The following is a 20841-nucleotide window of genomic DNA, read 5'->3' on the forward strand; positions in this document are numbered from 1 at the left end:
CCAAAACCATGAGCCCAGTTACCACTACACATAAGCAGGTTGAATCACATAACAAACATGATTACCCCCCCCCCCCCCCGTTCAATAATCCCCTTCAGGAGATATTAACCCTTGATTCCAAGATACTAAAGGAGTCTCACTGAGACCCTGTATTTTTCATGTAAGTTCACAGGAACAAATGAGTTACAGTACATTCATGAAGAAGTAAAGTGAAACGATCTTACTGGAATCTATGCCGTGGAACAGGAACACGGCCCTCAAGTGTGACGGATAGTAGCATCGCCTCCGCCATGGACTTGAGAGAAGAAAGCAGGCATTGAAGTGAAGTTAGACAACGCCGATTGCTTGTGGAGTTGTTAAAATGAGTCGGGATGGTTTCGCAGAAAGACTCTTCCTGCATCCAGGGCCGGTGCAAGGATTTTTGGTTACACAGGCGAAGACACATTTTGCCGCCCCCCCCCCCCAAAAAAAAAGGTTTTAGAAAAGCTAATTATACAACATGTTATTGCTAGACAGCATCTCACAGAGCCACACAACTGCACATCATTTCACACGTGTTACACCTATACACGTGTTACACCTATATAGTATGATTTAACTGTATGGACAGGCAGCACAACACTGCACAGCACCAAATGACTTGACAGATTGACACACTATGATGAACAACAGAACAACATGGGGTCTATACATAGCACATTTCTACAACAAGGTAGAAAACATGTCACAGTTTACAAGTGACAGCTACACAAATAGGAACATAATTACATACATTTTTACATAGCTGTACAATTTGGCACTGCTAGCAAGGTGAGTTACACAACTGCACAAAATGCCACTACACACCTTACACAGCTGTATAGCATGACCAGTGGTGGCTGGGGACATTTTGAGTTAGTGGGGCACCTAGACTCCTAACGGACTTAACTCTGATATCCCACCCCATATCTATAATATGGACTACACAAAAAATAAACACATACCATTGTACATGTGCACACACTAACACTCACATAGGCACAAACATACACAAGAACATGAACACACATTATCACACGCAGACGCAGTCACAAAAAGAGACACACTCAGATTCTTACTATCACACAGACATACTCATGCACACAACCATACATGCTCACACACAGACATGGTCACACATGCATGTGCAGGTGATTTGGCCATATGTAGTACACTAGCTTTCAGTGGTGTTTTAAAGAATTATTGAATGTTTTACAATAAGGAAGTTGGTTTCTTATTCAAGTTATTTTTTTAGCAAAAGGGGCCTAGCAAAGAAAATGCAGGTCCCTCTTTGATGTTTAATGTACTTTTAAGAAATCCAGTTCCATAAGGGTGGATAATAGCCATCTCCTAATAAGTCTGTGACACTGGGAGCTATACATGGGGCTGTAACTTTGAAAGCATAGTGTTTTGAAAAACTTGGAAATAAACTGAGGGAGAATTCCTTACACTGCACTAAACACAAGCTACGTTCTCCATGCAATCTATAAAATGCAGTCAGTGACTGCATAATGCCAACATATCCTTTATTTATAAAATGGAAAGACCCTCATTGTACCTGTATGTATCAGATTTCCAAATAAAGGCTTTGTAGTACTATGAATTAATGGCAACTTTATATGGAAAGCAAGGGTTAAATAACAATAAACGGCTAATGTATTTGTTTCTTTTTCCCCTCCGTGAAGTGTTGATTGACAGCACAATAAGCAGGAAAAGTGGTGGGGTCAGTAAAGGCATAACTAAAAGATAAGGCAGTAAAGCAGCAGCAGTCCTGGCCAATACCACAACCAGACTTGTTGCAATACTTTAAGGTCATGAAAAAAAATAAAAATGCTTCACTGATTTTGCTCCCTTACAATGAATGAAACACCAGGTTTTCCAGCTAGGCATGTTTTCACAAGTGTTATATAAATTCTAATCAGAAGCATTTCTGATTTAGTTGGGGTGACTATGATAACAAGGTGCCTGTCTCAAAACATTTTAGCACTGCTGCAGTGCTATGTCATATATATGCTGCCAGTGCTCACCATTTTCCTACTGACTCTGAGAAATTAATATTAGCGTTAGCGGGCACATATACAATCTGCCCCCTGGTCACTCAGTCAGTCCTCTTCCATTCACGCTAGTAGGTACCTCCTACCTCTCCTGTACTTCACTGTCTATAAAGCCTGTCTGCTTTGCTGACTTGCGCCATCACACAATGAACCCCTAAAGTTTTTTTTATATAAAAAGGGCCCCACTCCCAATAAAAAAAAATGTAAGTTGAGTTTCTGGGCATATTGGTGAGCCTCCACTGAGCTAAGCATGCATGACATAGTAATAGGCACTGGCAGCGCGTTACAGAGATACAGCTGCACAGAAAGACCACCCAGCCCGGGCTGCTCGGCTACTGCTTGAGCTAAGTAGTTATAACCATTACCTCCATCCTCCCCTCCTACCTTATCTTTTGTACCAGGCCCGATCTGACCGTCTGGGGTGGTCAGACTTAGAGAGACAAAACTCTAACCGACTGTGTCATGCAGCAGCACCTCGCATTATTCCGAATTGGATTTTCCCGCTAAAACAGACAGTGAGTGACTCACTCCACACTGTCTGTGCTGACGCTGTGCACATTGCAAAGATAGTAGGCAGGGCCAGGGTTATAGCGCGACTCGCAAGAAAGTCCCACAACAGTGCACGCTCACAGCTACATAACTGAGTTGGAAGCTGGAACTGGAAGTTAACTTTAATGCTAGAACTAGATTAATACTGCTGACTGCATTGGAAAATAAAATTCTATCATATGGTGCAAGGCAGATAAAACTCCTGCTATAAGTTGGCGCCCCCCTGTGGAGGGCGCCGTAAGGCGACTGCCTACACTGCCTTACACAAGCGCCGGCCCTGCCTGCATCGCCGGACTCTAACTTTCATCCAAGCCCTCTCTGAGAGACTGACAGGATTACTACCCTCCATAAGAGTCTTTGGCTGGGGTGTCTTTGCCTCCTCCTGGTAGCCAGGTTCTTATTTCCCAAAAGTAATGAATGCAGCTGTGGAATCTTTCCATTTATGAAGAAAACAGTGCATACTATATATGTTTGATGCAGTTATCTTGATGCACTCTGAGGATATTTAGGATGTTACATTGGGCTTTACCCACAGCCGCTTGGGTAATGTCCGTTTTACCCGGGTAATGCTAGCATTAACCAATATCTGACTTTACCCGCAACATATACATGTCTGTAAATACATATATTACACATATAAATACTGAAATACATATGTACACACACAAATCATGATTGCGCTCAAGCGTTAGCATTTACTTTCAACTTGTAACGTAAGCGCTCCTTCCGACTATCACAAACACCCTCGATAAACCCGATATCGCTTGCACGAAACAGCATGCCACTTGTAATCTTGCCCAAAATCATGAATGTTTAATTTTGACTTCACTGTCCCTTTAACATTAGGCCATGCTGGCTGGATTGTCTCTAAATTCATTGTTAAGTGCTCGCAAATTAAAGGTTCCAGTCCCCTACCAAATACTGTTTTCCAGGGAACCTCCTCACTTTCAATGCAACGCTCACAGCTCCTCAAGGGTTGCTAGTTTCAGACTGTTTTTAAGATTTCAATGAGAACTGCCCCTGTGAAATCTATACACTATGAGCTTGTAGAACTCAGCAAGGTTTAGAGAATCTATATCACTGAGGGGTAACTTGATAAAATGAACTACTAAGCAATTAACTTACAGGTCTGGGTAAGCTGTACTGATACATATCTGGTCCATATGTCGGTACCCACTGCAGTCTAGGTCTTGACATTGTGCCAGGGGCACTGGTTACAACCTCAGAATAAGGCATGTGTTGCACTGAAGCATATGGATCTGGAGGGGGTCTTTTATGTTCTCCATGCCCTGCAGATGCCAAGCTAAAGGCTTCTTCTAACAACATATGCATCTGCTGTCTGACTTCATCAATGGAAGGCTGAGAGCTCAGGGTAGATGTTTCTGAGTGACCTTTGACCTGTCGGGATTTGATATAAGTTCTTGCTTGTTTAATTTTGTCAACATTTGTTTCTTCAATTATTTCAGGTTCCGTCTAAAAAAAAGAAAAATCATAAAAAATGTTGTGAGTCATAATAGAAATACACAATAGAACTCTCTAATATGATTGCATTGATGGTCTGAAATAAATAGGAAATGTTGCTTGAAATTGCAAAAATCATTAAACATTTATTCCCAGGCCAAGATATTTACAGATGACTTCTCATAACCAAGATCATTAGACAGGTAATGTTGTCATCCACATTATTACTATTACATTTTACATATTTTTGTTTACTGCAAAGCTCTACTTAAAGTGATGGTAAATCCTAGAGTTTGTGAAACGCTAGGATTTACCATTGGAACAAATAAAGGGGACTTTCAGTCATGAAGTATAAAATACTTCATACTAAAAGTTCCTCTATTTGTTTGAAGTGTTCACCGCACTGAGCTGCTCAGGCAGCCCACGGCAGAACGCTATTTGGCTGAGCGGTGACGTTTCCACCTCTTAGCCAATAGCTTGGAGCTAGCTGGCCCATATGGCTATTGACTAAGAGGTGGAATCATCACCTCACAGAAAAATAGCGTTCTGCCGTGGGCTGACTGAGAAGCTCAGTGCGGCGAACACTTCAGACAAATAAAGGAACTTTCAGCGTGAAGTATTTTATACTTCATTAATGGAAGTCCCCTTTATTTGTTCCAATGGTAAATTCTAGCGTTTCACAAACACAAACGCTAGGATTTACCATCACTTTAATACTCAAATAAGAACTGGAGTTACTATTAGGGCACCTCATCTTATTTTCTTATCTTTATTAAAGTGAATGTAAATTTTGATGCTAAAGTGCCCGGTTTTTAAAAATTCGATTAAAAACAGGGGCACTTTAATTCATCAAAATTTACATTTCACTCCTGTTGAGAAAAATACTTACCTTTTAATCTTCACAACAGCTCCAGCTTCCTCACCCATCGCAAGGCCTCTTCCTGGGTCTAATCTGGCTTCCTCCAATCACTGCGTTGAATCAGACACTGATTCCCCCGGGGGGGAAGCCATGATTGGAGGATGACCTATCCATCATTTCTGACATCAGAAATGGCTTGCAACGACCGGAGGAAGCTGGAGCTGCTGTGAAGATTAAAAAGTAACAGGAGTGAAAGGTAAAGTTTGATGAATTAAAGTGCCCCTGTTTTTAATCAAATTTTTAAAAACCGGGCACTTTAGCAACAAAATTGACATTCACTTTAAAAATCACCATTATGCCTCCTTTATCTCCCTTCTTGTTCTGTATACAGCACTGAATTTAAATAAGTCACTATTTTGCAAATTCAGGGCTGCTGAGTTTTGAGTGAAGTGAACCATTTCAACAATTCAGCTTTTTACTAGGGATGGGCGAATGTGTTTATATCCGAATTTGAATGTTAGAACGAATGTTATTGTAGAAATTCGATTTACATAATAGAATGTTGATAAGAACGAATATTCTTAAAAATTCGATTTTCGAATGTTATTTACAGTTTTCGAATGTCACATTCGAATTCGAATATCACATTCGAATTCGAATGTTACATTCGAATATCACATTCGAATTCGAATATTACATTTATAAAACACAGTATTAGACTAGAAATACTATTTCGAATTTGAATGTCACATTCGAATCGAATATCACATTTAAAACACAGTATTAGACTAGAAATACTATTTCAAATTCGAATGTGACATTCAAATTCGAATGTAGCATTTGAATTCGAAAATTACATTTATTAAACACAGTTGTAGACTAGAAATACTATTTCAAATTTGAATGTCACATTCGAATTCGAATGTCACATTCGAATTCGAATATTACATTTCGAAATTGAATGAATACATAGCTAAACATTCTATTATTTGAACGAATATTTTCGAATTTTATTGAAAAATTTGAAAACAAAAATTAGAAAATAGAATGTTATATAAACATTCGAAATTCGATTCGAACAAACGAATGTATCAATATTCGTTTTAAATTTCGAATTTTTAGAAACATTCGCCCATCCCTACTTTTTACATCACAGAAGCAAATCCACCAATTTGCAAATCTGGTGATGTCACAGGAAGTGCCATCTCTGAAAGCAATGTACTGTAATAATCTAATATACATATTAGTTCCTTCCTCTACACATTTTGTACATATATGAGTCTTAATGGAAGATCATTTTTACCTATTTTTTGTTGCTAAATATTATTTGTGAAAATTAAAATGACACAAAATTAAAAAACTTTAATACTGATGTGTAAAATGAGTATTGGTACCTGCATCAAACATTTTTCATTTTAGCTCTTAAATACTGGTATTTTTTCATTCTTTGTTTTTCAGCAAACCCTGTCAATCAGTCTCAACTTTATTAGTTATTTGCACTTTATTTTAAATATGCAGCCTTTTTAAAAATCTTCTGCAACCTTTCTGAAATACTCATGGATTTTATCCCGGAGGGAAATTATTAAATGGATATTTTATTAGTGCTAGTAAATCCTTTCATACCCCAAGACATTTATGTGATCAACAACTATAAATAACACAAGAATGAGGTTTGTTTTTATTTTGAATTTAAGAAAACATTTCTGAAATTCTCCATTTATGTCTTATATTTAAAATAATATGTCTCCTTATATTATGCCTGAAAAACAGTATTCTAATGGTATAAACCAACAAGCATACTGCAAAACACACAATCTATTGTAACATATATTTCTTTTGCAAGATGTACCGAGTCCACGGTTTCATCCTTACTTGTGGGATATTATCCTTCCTAACAGGAAGTAGCAAAGAGAGCACCACAGCAGAGCTGTCTATATAGCCCCCCCCCCTTAACTCCACCCCCTAGTCATTCTCTTTGCTGGCTCTAAGCAGGAAGGGTAAAGAGAAGAGGTGTTAAACAGTTTTATTTTATCTTCAATCAAGTGTTTGTTATTTTTAAATGGTACCGGTGTTGTACTATTTACTCTCAGGCAGGACATAGATGAAGATTTCTGCCTGGAGGATGATGATCTTAGCATTTGTAACTAAGGTGCACTGCTGTTCCCACAGAAGCTGAGGAGTACAGGAAAACTTCAGTGTGAGGAAAGGTTTCTTGCTATACAGCAATGAGGTATGTTCAGCCCTTTTTTCTGCAGAGACTTGGATAACTACAGAAAGGCTGAAAGTATCCCCATTAGGGGAAGGGTAAGCAGTAATCCTAGTATTAGAAGGGTATTACTAGCTTGCATATAGGGCTAATTTTATGGGCACTCAGTTTGTATGTTATATTGGAACAAACGTTTGTGTGTCTGGGAGTACTGTGTTTATTTTATTTGGGACTTCTGTTTGGAGGGTTCACTTGGCTTATTTGGTTTTTTTTATAACCCACATGGCTCAAAGATCATTTTGTAACTTTCTGTGTAGGCCCCAGCAACATCGAGTGAGAGGGGCGGGTACTGACAAAGGTTTTACCGGGGTTTTAACTCTTTTTAATCCGGTTTTCTCATTTAAGGGTTAATTACCTTAATATTTGTGGTGCAATCTTACTAAAGCTTGAGAGGTATACTCTAAAAATTTCGGAAAGTTTGGAGTTATTTTAAGCAGTTTTGCAGTTTGTGTATGCCTTTTTTTCTCTTTTTTTTTTTTTATAAATTTTTTATTGAGGTTCATAGCGTTAACAACAGGTAAGAAAAATTGTCCCAGTACATTTCAGGTAAAGTTAATAAACATATATAAGGTAAGTAAAATAAACATATGGTGAGATACATGCATTGCAGCCAAAGATGTAGCTTCTCAATCATCCCAGAGGAGCAGTCCCAGGAGGGCATTCCATGTTATAATTTAATATATGTATTTCTGGGTAGTGGGGTGGCAATTAGCCATGACCATATGACCTCATCTGGAACAATAAATGTATAAACAGTGATGTTGAGACTGACTGCATGCAATAATATAAGAGAAGCTGTAGCTGTAGATTCGCTAGTACATGCTATAAACAACAAAAAAAAGAAATAAACTAGGACACATAGCTAAAAGACCTAATTTTTCCTTATATAACCTAAAGGCGTAACTGATATTGTCAAGAATTAGTTATGTGGTAACAAAACAGCGGTCAAGAGCCGCTCGGAAGAGCTAGTTGAGTAAAGAGTTAGTAACTGGTAACTAAAATTAACAACACAGGAAGGGCAGGCAAATATATGGGTATATTTTACGTGTAGATTAAAAAACAAAAAACAAAAACAGAAGCTTCCTGATTACTGGAGGACCTATGGGAATTGAAAGGCAGTAGTAGGGGATATGTTGTAGTTATAAATGATGAAGGGCAGTAGCAACAACCTGTCATATTAAAAGGAGAACACTAGGAAATCTATGGTATCTGATTCTATTAGGGGGTAGTTTATAGGTAGAGTATGGTGGGCAGCGGGTTACTGTATGCCTAAAAGTAATTCCCGATAAGAAGCGGAGGGTAGTATATATCTCTTAGTATATTTAAGGGGTGTACCTTGAATAGGCAGCCTGGAAAAAGAAGTGGATGCATATGTTTTTTTTGTTTTGTTTTGTTTTGTTTTTTTATCTTTTTCATTTCCCCTGGGGGTATAACTTAGGGAGATCTAGGTACCATATGGCAAGAAAATGAGTGTCATGATATGGGTCAGGTTATCTCATGATATATAGGACTAGTAGCAATTAGTACTTGCAATCTGTGGGATTCCCTCTCAGTGCCTAGTACTGAAATAGCATAGAAGGTTTAGACAGTGGGAGTAGGAGTTAGTTGTGAGAATAGGCAGATTGTGTATGCTTAGTCTAAATACTGCTAAATAGGTTCTTATGGGATGCATATAGGCAGTTATCGTTATATCTAGGGGAAAAATTTAACCAACTTAGCAAAATAGGTAAAAATAGAGTATAGGTCTTATATATAAGCATTAGAACGTTGAAATTGGTAACAATACACCAGGAGCACAAACCTGAAGAAGGAGGGAACCCAAAGCAAACTTAGGCCTAGATTTAGAGTTCGGCGGTAGCCGTCAAAACCAGCGTTAGAGGCTCCTAACGCTGGTTTTGGGCGCCCGCTGGTATTTGGAGTCAGTGATTAAAGGGTCTAACGCTCACTTTACAGCCGCGACTTTTCCATACCGCAGATCCCCCTACGCCATTTGCGTAGCCTATCTTTTCAATGGGATCTTCCTAACGCCGGTATTTAGAGTCGTTTCTGCAGTGAGCGTTAGAGCTCTAACGACAAGATTCCAGCCGCCTGAAAATAGCAGGAGTTAAGAGCTTTCTGGCTAACGCCGGTTTATAAAGCTCTTAACTACTGTACCCTAAAGTACACTAACACCCATAAACTACCTATGTACCCCTAAACCGAGGTCCCCCCACATCGCCGCCACTCGATTAAAATTTTTAACCCCTAATCTGCCGACCGCCACCTACGTTATACTTATGTACCCCTAATCTGCTGCCCCTAACCCCGCCGACCCCTGTATTACATTTATTAACCCCTAATCTGCCCCCCACAACGTCGCCGCAAGCTACTTAAAATAATTAACCCCTAATCTTCCGACCGCAAATCGCCGCCACCTACGTTATCCCTATGTACCCCTAATCTGCTACCCCTAACATCGCCGACCCCTATGTTATATTTATTAACCCCTAATCTGCCCCCCACAACGTCGCCGACACCTACCTACACTTATTAACCCCTAATCTGCCGAGCGGACCTGAGCGCTACTATAATAAAGTTATTAACCCCTAATCCGCCTCACTAACCCTATCATAAATAGTATTAACCCCTAATCTGCCCTCCCTAACATCGCCGACACCTACCTTCAATTATTAACCCCTAATCTGCCGACCGGAGCTCACCGCTATTCTAATAAATGTATTAACCCCTAAAGCTAAGTCTAACCCTAACACTAACACCCCCCTAAGTTAAATATAATTTTTATCTAACGAAATAAATTAACTCTTATTAAATAAATAATTCCTATTTAAAGCTAAATACTTACCTGTAAAATACATCCTAATATAGCTACAATATAAATTATAATTATATTATAGCTATTTTAGGATTAATATTTATTTTACAGGCAACTTTGTAATTATTTTAACCAGGTACAATAGCTATTAAATAGTTAAGAACTATTTAATAGTTACCTAGTTAAAATAATAACAAATTTACCTGTAAAATAAATCCTAACCTAAGATATAATTAAACCTAACACTACCCTATCAATAAAATAATTAAATAAACTACCTACAATTACCTACAATTAACCTAACACTACACTATCAATAAATTAATTAAACACAATTGCTACAAATAAATAAAATTAAATAAACTATCTAAAGTACAAAAAATAAAAAAGAACTAAGTTACAGAAAATAATAAAATATTTACAAACATAAGAAAAATATTACAACAATTTTAAACTAATTACACCTACTCTAAGCCCCCTAATAAAATAACAAAGCCCCCCAAAATAAAAAATTCCCTACCCTATTCTAAAATACAAATATTACAAGCTCTTTTACCTTACCAGCCCTGAACAGGGCCCTTTGCGGGGCATGCCCCAAGAATTTCAGCTCTTTTGCCTGTAAAAAAAAACATACAATACCCCCCCCCCCCAACATTACAACCCACCACCCACATACCCCTAATCTAACCCAAACCCCCCTTAAATAAACCTAACACTACCCCCCTGATGATCTTCCTACCTTGTCTTCACCATGCCAGGTTCACCGATCCGTCCTGGCTCCAAGATCTTCATCCAACCCAAGCGGGGGCTAGACATCCACTGAAGAAGTCCAGAAGAGGGTCCAAAGTCTTCCTCCTATCCGGCAAGAAGAGGACATCCGGACCGGCAAACATCTTCTCCAAGCGGCATCTTCTATCTTCTTCCATCCGATGACGACCGGCTCCATCTTGAAGACCTCCAGCGCGGATCCATCCTCTTCTTCCGACGACTAGACGACGAATGACGGTTCCTTTAAGGGACGTCATCCAAGATGGCGTCCCTCGAATTCCGATTGGCTGATAGGATTCTATCAGCCAATCGGAATTAAGGTAGGAATTTTCTGATTGGCTGATGGAATCAGCCAATCAGAATATAGTTCAATCCGATTGGCTGATCCAATCAGCCAATCAGATTGAGCTCGCATTCTATTGGCTGATCGGAACAGCCAATAGAATGCGAGCTCAATCTGATTGGCTGATTGGATCAGCCAATCGGATTGAACTATATTCTGATTGGCTGATTCCATCAGCCAATCAGAAAATTCCTACCTTAATTCCGATTGGCTGATAGAATCCTATCAGCCAATCGGAATTCGAGGGACGCCATCTTGGATGACGTCCCTTAAAGGAACCGTCATTCGTCGTCTAGTCGTCGGAAGAAGAGGATGGATCCGCGCTGGAGGTCTTCAAGATGGAGCCGGTCGTCATCGGATGGAAGAAGATAGAAGATGCCGCTTGGAGAAGATGTTTGCCGGTCCGGATGTCCTCTTCTTGCCGGATAGGAGGAAGACTTTGGACCCTCTTCTGGACTTCTTCAGTGGATGTCTAGCCCCCGCTTGGGTTGGATGAAGATCTTGGAGCCAGGACGGATCGGTGAACCTGGCATGGTGAAGACAAGGTAGGAAGATCATCAGGGGGGTAGTGTTAGGTTTATTTAAGGGGGGTTTGGGTTAGATTAGGGGTATGTGGGTGGTGGGTTGTAATGTTGGGGGGGGGTATTGTATGTTTTTATTTACAGGCAAAAGAGCTGAAATTCTTGGGGCATGCCCCGCAAAGGGCCCTGTTCAGGGCTGGTAAGGTAAAAGAGCTTGTAATATTTGTATTTTAGAATAGGGTAGGGAATTTTTTATTTTGGGGGGCTTTGTTATTTTATTAGGGGGCTTAGAGTAGGTGTAATTAGTTTAAAATTGTTGTAATATTTTTCTTATGTTTGTAAATATTTTATTATTTTCTGTAACTTAGTTCTTTTTTATTTTTTGTACTTTAGATAGTTTATTTAATTTTATTTATTTGTAGCAATTGTGTTTAATTAATTTATTGATAGTGTAGTGTTAGGTTAATTGTAGGTAATTGTAGGTAGTTTATTTAATTATTTTATTGATAGGGTAGTGTTAGGTTTAATTATATCTTAGGTTAGGATTTATTTTACAGGTAAATTTGTTATTATTTTAACTAGGTAACTATTAAATAGTTCTTAACTATTTAATAGCTATTGTACCTGGTTAAAATAATTACAAAGTTGCCTGTAAAATAAATATTAATCCTAAAATAGCTATAATATAATTATAATTTATATTGTAGCTATATTAGGATTTATTTTACAGGTAAGTATTTAGCTTTAAATAGGAATCATTTATTTAATAAGAGTTAATTTATTTCGTTAGATAAAAATTATATTTAACTTAGGGGGGTGTTAGTGTTAGGGTTAGACTTAGCTTTAGGGGTTAATACATTTATTAGAATAGCGGTGAGCTCCGGTCGGCAGATTAGGGGTTAATAATTGAAGGTAGGTGTCGGCGATGTTAGGGAGGGCAGATTAGGGGTTAATACTATTTATGATAGGGTTAGTGAGGCGGATTAGGGGTTAATAACTTTATTATAGTAGCGCTCAGGTCCGCTCGGCAGATTAGGGGTTAATAAGTGTAGGCAGGTGTCGGCGACGTTGTGGGGGGCAGATTAGGGGTTAATAAATATAACATAGGGGTCGGCGATGTTAGGGCAGCAGATTAGGGGTACATAGGGATAACGTAGGTGGCGGCGGTTTACGGAGCGGCAGATTAGGGGTTAAAAGTGTAATGCAGGGGTCAGCGATAGCGGGGGCGGCAGATTAGGGGTTAATAAGTGTAAGGTTAGGGGTGTTTAGACTCGGGGTACATGTTAGAGTGTTAGGTGCAAACGTAGGAAGTGTTTCCCCATAGGAAACAATGGGGCTGCGTTAAGAGCTGAACGCTGCTTTTTTGCAGGTGTTAGGTTTTTTTTCAGCTCAAACTGCCCCATTGTTTCCTATGGGAGAATCGTGCACGAGCACGTTTTTGATGCCGGCCGCGTCCGTAAGCAACTCTGGTATCGAGAGTTGCATTTGCGGTAAATATGCTCTACGCTCCTTTTTTGGAGCCTAACGCAGCATTTGTTTGAACTCTCGATACCAGAGTTAAATTTATGGTGCGGCCAGAAAAAACCCCGCGGAGCGTTAACAGCCCTTTTACCGCCGAACTCCAAATCTAGGCCTTAATTAGGTAGGACCACATCTAAAAATAAAACTGTGCAATGATGAAAAAGCATAAAGTTTGTCGTCCGGTGGAAAGTGGAGGTATAATAAGGCAATATGAGAACTGACAGTACAAGTTTTTACAGGGTGAGTGATGAGGCACTGTGAAGATAGTTTGCCAGAGACCCTATCAGCCACAGCCTCTCTTCGGGGGTTTGATGAGTCTGGGAGGGCGACAGAGAAGAGAGCCAGGTATATCGCAAACAGGCCATATGATAGGAAGGTGCCCATGGCTGCAGGGCTGAGGAAGCCTTAGTAAGGCATATATATTGTGGAATGTGGGTATTAAGGTGTCCGCTACAGGTTTACAGATCTGAATGTCAATACGCCACCCTTTTGTGTCAGGGGCTCGTGTGATGGGACTCTGATCTCCAGCCGGAGCCCCACTATGCACCCGGTGGCCAGCCTCACCAACCCTGGTCACAGCTACAGGGAACTCCAGCCGAAAACCGATAGGCCTGGCAGATGCGTGGGAGCTCAGCGGGTTCGCAGAGAATATTAGCTTGCGAGACTGAGGAGTGATGTCCTGCTGCTGCCGTGGTTCCCTCATCGCAGTTTCGAGATCCAACTTGGTAAGGGCACCGCTCTCCTCTCTGCTTATCAAATGGTGCGGTAGATCATCTCTCCTGTCCTCCGCCATCTTGGGTAAGTCGCTATGTCCCCGATCTCTAGCCGCTCTAATGATGACTGTGAGGTCTTCAAAGTTCCTGCTCATTTTATAATCAAAATTGTCTAGAAGCGCCCAGAGCTGTCGGGCAAGGTCCTCCTGCCTTTTTTTCTCTTAAAGGCACAGTACCGTTTTTGCAAATTGTATTTTTTTCATTAAATAAAGTGTTTTCCAAGCTTGCTTGCCTCATTACTAGCCTGTTAAACATGTCTGACATTGAAGAAACTCATTGCTCAATTTGTTTAGAAGCCATTGTGGAACCCCCTCTTAGAATGTGTCCCACTTGTACTGATATGTCTATAAATTGCAAACAGCATATTTTGATTTATAAAGGTTTGGCATTAGATGATTCTCAGACAGAAGGTAATCAGGTTTTGCCATCTAGTTCTCCCCAAGTGTCACAACCAGTAACGCCCGCACAAGCGACGCCAAGTACTTCTAGTGCGTCTAATTCTTTCACAATTGTCTGTTAACCTGACAAAAAGAGGCATTCTTACGCTGTGTAGAAGACCTTTTTACCATGGGAGTGATCTGCCCAGTCCCAAAAGCAGAGCAGGGGCAGGGGTTCTACTCCAATCTGTTTCTGGTTCCCAAGAAAGAGGGAACTTTCAGACCAATTCTAGATCTCAAGATCCTACACCAATTCCTAAGAGTCCCATCTTTCAAGATGAAGACCATTCGGGCTATCTTACCATTGATCCAGGAGGGTCAATATATGACTACCGTGGACTTAAATGATGCATATCTACACATTCCTATCCACAAAGATCATCACCAGTTCCTCAGGTTCGCCTTTCTGGACAAGCATTATCAGTTTGTGGCTCTTCCCTTCGGGTTGGCCACGGCACCACGAATCTTCACAGAGGTGCTAGGGTCCCTTCTGGGGGTTCTAAGGCCACGGGGCATAGCAGTGGCGCCTTATTTAGACGACATTCTAATTCAAGCGTCGACTTTCCAACTAGCCAAGTCCCACACAGACTTAGTGTTGGCTTTTCTAAGATCTCATGGGTGGAAGGTGAACGTAAAAAAGAGTTCTCTTTCCCCCCTCACAAGGGTTTCATTTCTAGGGACTCTGATAGACTCGGTGGACATGAAAATATTTCTGACGGAGGTCAGGAAATCAAAGATTTTGTCCACCTGCCGAGCTCTTCATTCCATTCCTCGGCCGTCAGTGGCTCAGTGTATGGAGGTAATCGGTCTAATGGTAGCAGCAATTGACATAGTTCCGTTTGCTCGCTTGCATCTCAGACCACTGCAACTATGCATGCTCGATCAGTGGAATGGGGATTATGCGGATTTATCTCCTCAGATAAATCTGGATCAAGAGACCAGAGACTCTCTTCTTTGGTGGTTGTCACAGGATCATCTGTCCCAGGGAATGTGTTTCCGCAGGCCAGATTGGGTTATAGTGACAACAGACGCCAGCCTTCTGGGCTGGGGTGCAGTCTGGAATTCCCTGAAGGCTCAGGGTTTGTGGACTCGGGAGGAGGCTCTCCTACCGATAAATATTCTGGAATTAAGAGCAATATTCAATGCTCTCCAGGCATGGCCTCAGCTGGCTTCGGCCAGATTCATCAGGTTTCAGTCGGACAACATAACGACTGTGGCTTATATCAATCATCAGGGCGGAACAAAGAGTTCCTTGGTGATGATAGAAGTCTCAAGGATAATCCGATGGGCAAAGGATCACTCTTGCCATCTGTCAGCGATCTATATCCCAGGAGTAGAGAACTGGGAGGCAGATTTTCTAAGTCATCAGACTTTTCATCCGGGGGAGTGGGAACTCCATCCGGAGGTGTTTGCTCAACTGGTTCGGCTATGGGGCACACCAGAATTGGATCTGATGGCGTCTGATCAGAACGCCAAACTTCCTCGTTATGGATCCAGGTCAAGGGATCCCCAGGCAGTACTGATAGATGCTCTAGCAGTACCCTGGTCGTTCCACCTGGCTTATGTGTTTCCACCATTTCCTCTCCGTCCTTCTTTGATTGCCAGAATCAAACAGGAGAGAGCTTCGGTGATCTTGATTGCTCCTGCGTGGCCACGCAGGACATGGTATGCAGACCTGGTGGACATGTCATCTCTGCCACCATGGACTCTGCCACTGAGACGGGACCTTCTCATTCAAGGTCCATTCCAGCATCCAAATCTAATTTCTCTGCAACTGACTGCTTGGAGATTGAACGCTTGATTCTATCAAAGCAGGGTTTCTCTGAGTCAGTCATAGATACTTTGATTCAGGCTCGAAAGCCTATTACTAGGAAAATTTATCATAAGATATGGCGTAAATATCTTTTTTGGTGCGAATCCAAAGGCTACTCCTGGAGTAAAATCAGGATTCCTAGGATTTTGTCTTTTCTCCAAGAGGGATTGGAGAAAGGACTTTCAGCTAGTTCCCTAAAAGGACAGATATCTGCTCTGTCTATTCTATTTTTACAAATTTGATAATTTTTCTTCTTCAGAGGCTATTTTTGGGAGAAAGGTTTTGCAAGCAGTGGTGCCTTCCGTTTAGGTTCCTGTCTTGTCCCTCCCTTCATCCGTGTCCTAAAGCTTTGGTATTGGTATCCCACAAGTAAGGATGAAACTGTGGATTCGGTACATCTTGCAAAAGAAAACAAAATGTATGCTTACCTGATAAATTTCTTTCTTTTGTAATGTACCGAGTCCATGGCCCGCCCTGTCTATCAAGACAGATAGTATTTTTTATTGAAAACTTCAGTCGCCTCTGCACCTTATAGTTTCTCCTTTTCTTCCTTGGCCTTCAGTCGAATGACTGGGGGGTGGAGTTAAGGGGGGAGCTATATAGACAGCTCTGCTGTGGTGCTCTCTTTGCTACTTCCTGTTAGGAAGGACAATATCCCACAAGTAAGGATGAAACCGTGGACTCGGTACATCGCAAAAGAAAGAAATAATCAGGTAAGCATCAATTTTGTTTTTGTGCTGTATGGTTTACTATCCAAATGTTAGAGTTTCAAATGGAAGAGGTCTGGCAGCTAAAAGGAGTTAAATACTCAATGAATCATGTGACCAGCACTGGGGAAAACAACTAGGATCCAAACGCAGATATGGAAAGAGGAGCTGCAGTAAAGCAGTGTTTGGTCACAGTCAGGGGTGGAGCTAATTAATATGGGGCCCCAGTCTAAGAATTTTTTTGGGCCAACCTATATAACACTCAGTGGTAACTACTAATAATAATAGAAAACACTGATTTGTATTTGTATATATAAATAGAGAGATGTATGGGTTGTTTTTTTCACCAAATACACAGACAAAATATTGCCAGCTGCATGCCCAAGTAAGGGCATAGATAAGATACACGGCCCCTGCAACCCCTAGTATGTTAGTTACTTGACTATGAACATAGATCAGGTGTATGACCCCTGCATCCCCCTTTATGTCAGCTACATAGCTGAGAACATAGATTGGATGCATGGTCCCTGCAGCCCCATTTATGTCAGTGAAATGACCCCCATTTATGTCAATGACATGACCGAGAAGACGGGTCAGATGCATGGCCTATGCAGACCATTATATCAGCTGTATACCTAAGTGACACACATCAGGAAACATACATCTCCCCCACAGCTCCTGATTTGCCAGATAGAAGCTTTTTGATGCCTGTAAATTGCCCCTGCAGCCCCCTTTATGAAAGCTGTATTTCAAGCTGAGACCTCAGATATTTATTTCTTTCTGTTATGATTCAGAAGTGCTGATTTTCCCTTGCAGCACCTTTAAAAAAACAGTATCTCTGAATGAGACATTGGATCAGGTTTCTACAGCCCTCTCATGCCTTTTAGAAGCCTATATGATCAGATACATGGCACCTGCATACAAACTCGAGTAGGAAGGAAGAAGTTAGACTTTTGAGTCATCAACATAGAATCAATATCTTTGAAATGTATGTGTTTGGGGAATAGTGTAGTAATAATAGTGTAGTAATATGTAGTACTAGTATAGATTATGAAAAAATTAGTTTTAAAATTGCAATCTGAAATAAAGAAGAAGCTGCTTAAAGGGACACTAAACCCAATTTTTTTTTATGATTCAGATAGATCATGCAATTTTAATCAACTTTCTAATTTACTCCTATTATCAATTTGTCTTCATTCTCTTGTTATCTTTATTTAAAAAGCAGGAATGTAAAGCTTAAGAGCCGGCCAATTTTTGTATTGAGAACCTGGGTTATGCTTGCTTATTGGTTTGCTAAATGTAGCCACTAATAAGCAAGCGTTATCCAGGGTGCTGAACCTAAAATGGGCTGGAGAGAACAAAGAAAAATTGATAATAGGAGTAAATTAGAAAGTTGCTTAAAATTGCATGTTCTATCTGAATCATTAAAGAAAAAAACGTGGGTTTAGTGTCCCTTTAAGCTAATTGTTAGGAATAGTAATGACTATATAAAAAACTGATTTACATATATAAAAGGATAAGGATAAGGAAGGACAATGATTTAGGTGATAAGGAAGGGACAAACCCTGAAAGGGAACCTTAAATCACATAATAGTCTAGTGATAGAGGAGGAGGAAAAAAGGTTGAAATTAAAGGGACATGACACTCACTTTTTTTTCTTTCATTATCCAGAAAGAGCATGTGATTTTAAACAACGTTCCAATTTACTTCTATTATCTCATTTGTTTTGTTCTCTCTGTATGCTGCCCTTTAAAGGGGCATGAAACACAAAAAAATGTGATTCAGACAGAGCATGCAATTTTAAAAAGTTTACAATTTGCTTCTCTTATCAAATTTGCTTTGTTCCCATGCTATACTTTGTTGAATAGACACGTAGGTAGGTGTCTGGAGCACTACATGGCAGGAAATAGTGCTCTTGCAAATGGATAACATTCTTGTAAAACTGCTGCCATATAGTGCTCCAGACATGTGCACGCTCCAGATCTTATGCTCCTGCTTTTCAACAAAGGATTCCAAGAATACAAAGAAAATTTGATAATAATAGCAAATCAGAAAGGTGTTTAAAACTGTGTGTCCTATGAATCATTAAAGGGAAAAATATGAGGTTTCATGTCCCTTTAAAGGGACACTGAACCCATTTTTATCTTTCATGATTCAGATAGAGCAGCAATTTTAAGCAACTTTCTAATTTACTCCTATTATAATTTTTTCTTAATTTCTCTTGGTATCTTTATTTGAAAAGCAAGAATGTAAGTTTAGAATACCGGCCCATTTTGGTTCACAACCTGGGTTGTTCTTGCTGATTGGTGGATAAACGCATCCACCATTAAACAAGTGCTGTCCAGGGTTCTGAAAAATTGGCTGGCTCCTTAGCTTAGATGCCTTCTTTTTCAAATAAAGATAGCAAGAGAACAAATAAAAATTGATAATAGGAGTAAATTAGAAAGTTGCTTAAAATTGCACACTCTATCTGAATTATGAAAGAAAACATTTGGGGTTAGTGTCCCTTTAAGCTTCTCTGTGACTAATCTGTTTACCTTGACAGTCTTTTCAAATGTAGCAGCCAAACTTATACTCAGGGATAGGCACAGACAAAGTCTGTGGCGAACATTTTCCAAAGTACAGACCTTAGTGAAGGACACCAAGGTACATTTGAAATTAAAAACATAATTTTATAGTGCTTGGTGTTATTATACTGATGAAGATACCATTGGCCCTATAACCAGCCCTTGTCTGGCTATACCCATGTGCCAGTGTCACTACTGTATCATTATATAGTGCTTGGTGTTATTATACTGATGCAGATACCACTGATCCTATAACCAGCCCTCCTCTGGCTATACCCATGAGCCAGTGTCACTACTGTGTCATTATATAGCACTGGGTGTTATTATACTGATGCAGATACCACTGATCCTATAACCAGCCCTCCTCTGGCTATACCCATGTGCCAGTGTCACTACTGTGTCATTATATAGTGCTGGGTGTTATTATACTGATGCAGGTACCACTGATCCTATAACCAGCGCTTCTCTGGCTATACCCATGTGCCAGTGTCACTACTGTGTCATTATACAGTGCTGGGTGTTATTATACTGATGAAGATACCATTGGCCCTATAACCAGCCCTTGTCTGGCTATACACATGAACCAGTGTCAATACTGTATCATTATATAGTGCTGGGTGTTATTATATTGATGCAGATACCACTGACCCTATAACCAGCCCTCTTCTGGCTATACCCATGTGCCAGTGTCACTACTGTGTCATTATACAGTGCTGGGTGTTATTATACTGATGCAGATACCACCGATCCTATAACCAGCCCTCCTCTGGCTATACCCATGTGCCAGTGTCACTACTGTGTCTTTATATAGTGCTGGGTTTTATTATACTGATGCAGATACCACTGATCCTATAACCAGCCATCCTCTGGCTATACCCATGAGTCAGTGTCACTACTGTATCATTATATAGTGCTGGGAGTTATTATACTGATGCAGATACCACTGACCCTATAACCAGCCCTTGTCTGGCTATACGCATGTACCAGTGTCACTACTATGTCATTATATAGCACTGGGTGTTATTATACTGATGCAGATACCGCAGATCCTATAACCAGCCCTCCTCTGGCTATACCCATGTGCCAGTGTCACTACTGTGTCATTATATAGTGCTGGGTTTTATTATACTGATGCAGATACCACTGATCCTATAACCAGCCATCCTCTGGCTATACCCATGAGTCAGTGTCACTACTGTATCATTATATAGTCCTGGGAGTTATTATACTGATGCAGATACCACTGATCCTATAACCAACTCTCCTCTGGCTACCCATGAGCCAGTGTCACTACTGTGTCATTATATAGTGCTGGGTGTTATTATACTGATGCAGATACCACAGATCCTATAACCAGCCCTCCTCTGGCTAT

At 40.3% G+C, this 20841-nt stretch overlaps 1 protein-coding gene across 1 annotated transcript in view; it reads right to left on the bottom strand.

The window, feature by feature from the left end:
* Positions 1-20841, bottom strand: part of KIAA1549L (KIAA1549 like) — a 316552-nt gene that overhangs the window by 54197 nt on the left and 241514 nt on the right. Inside the window, exon 17 of the mRNA XM_053689305.1 lies at positions 3747-4094. Within this exon, the coding sequence (XP_053545280.1) occupies positions 3747-4094 (348 nt within the window). The remainder of the gene's footprint in view (positions 1-3746; positions 4095-20841) is intronic.

This window comes from Bombina bombina, chromosome 7 (genome assembly GCF_027579735.1).
Source record: "Bombina bombina isolate aBomBom1 chromosome 7, aBomBom1.pri, whole genome shotgun sequence".
Lineage (NCBI taxonomy): Eukaryota > Metazoa > Chordata > Amphibia > Anura > Bombinatoridae > Bombina > Bombina bombina.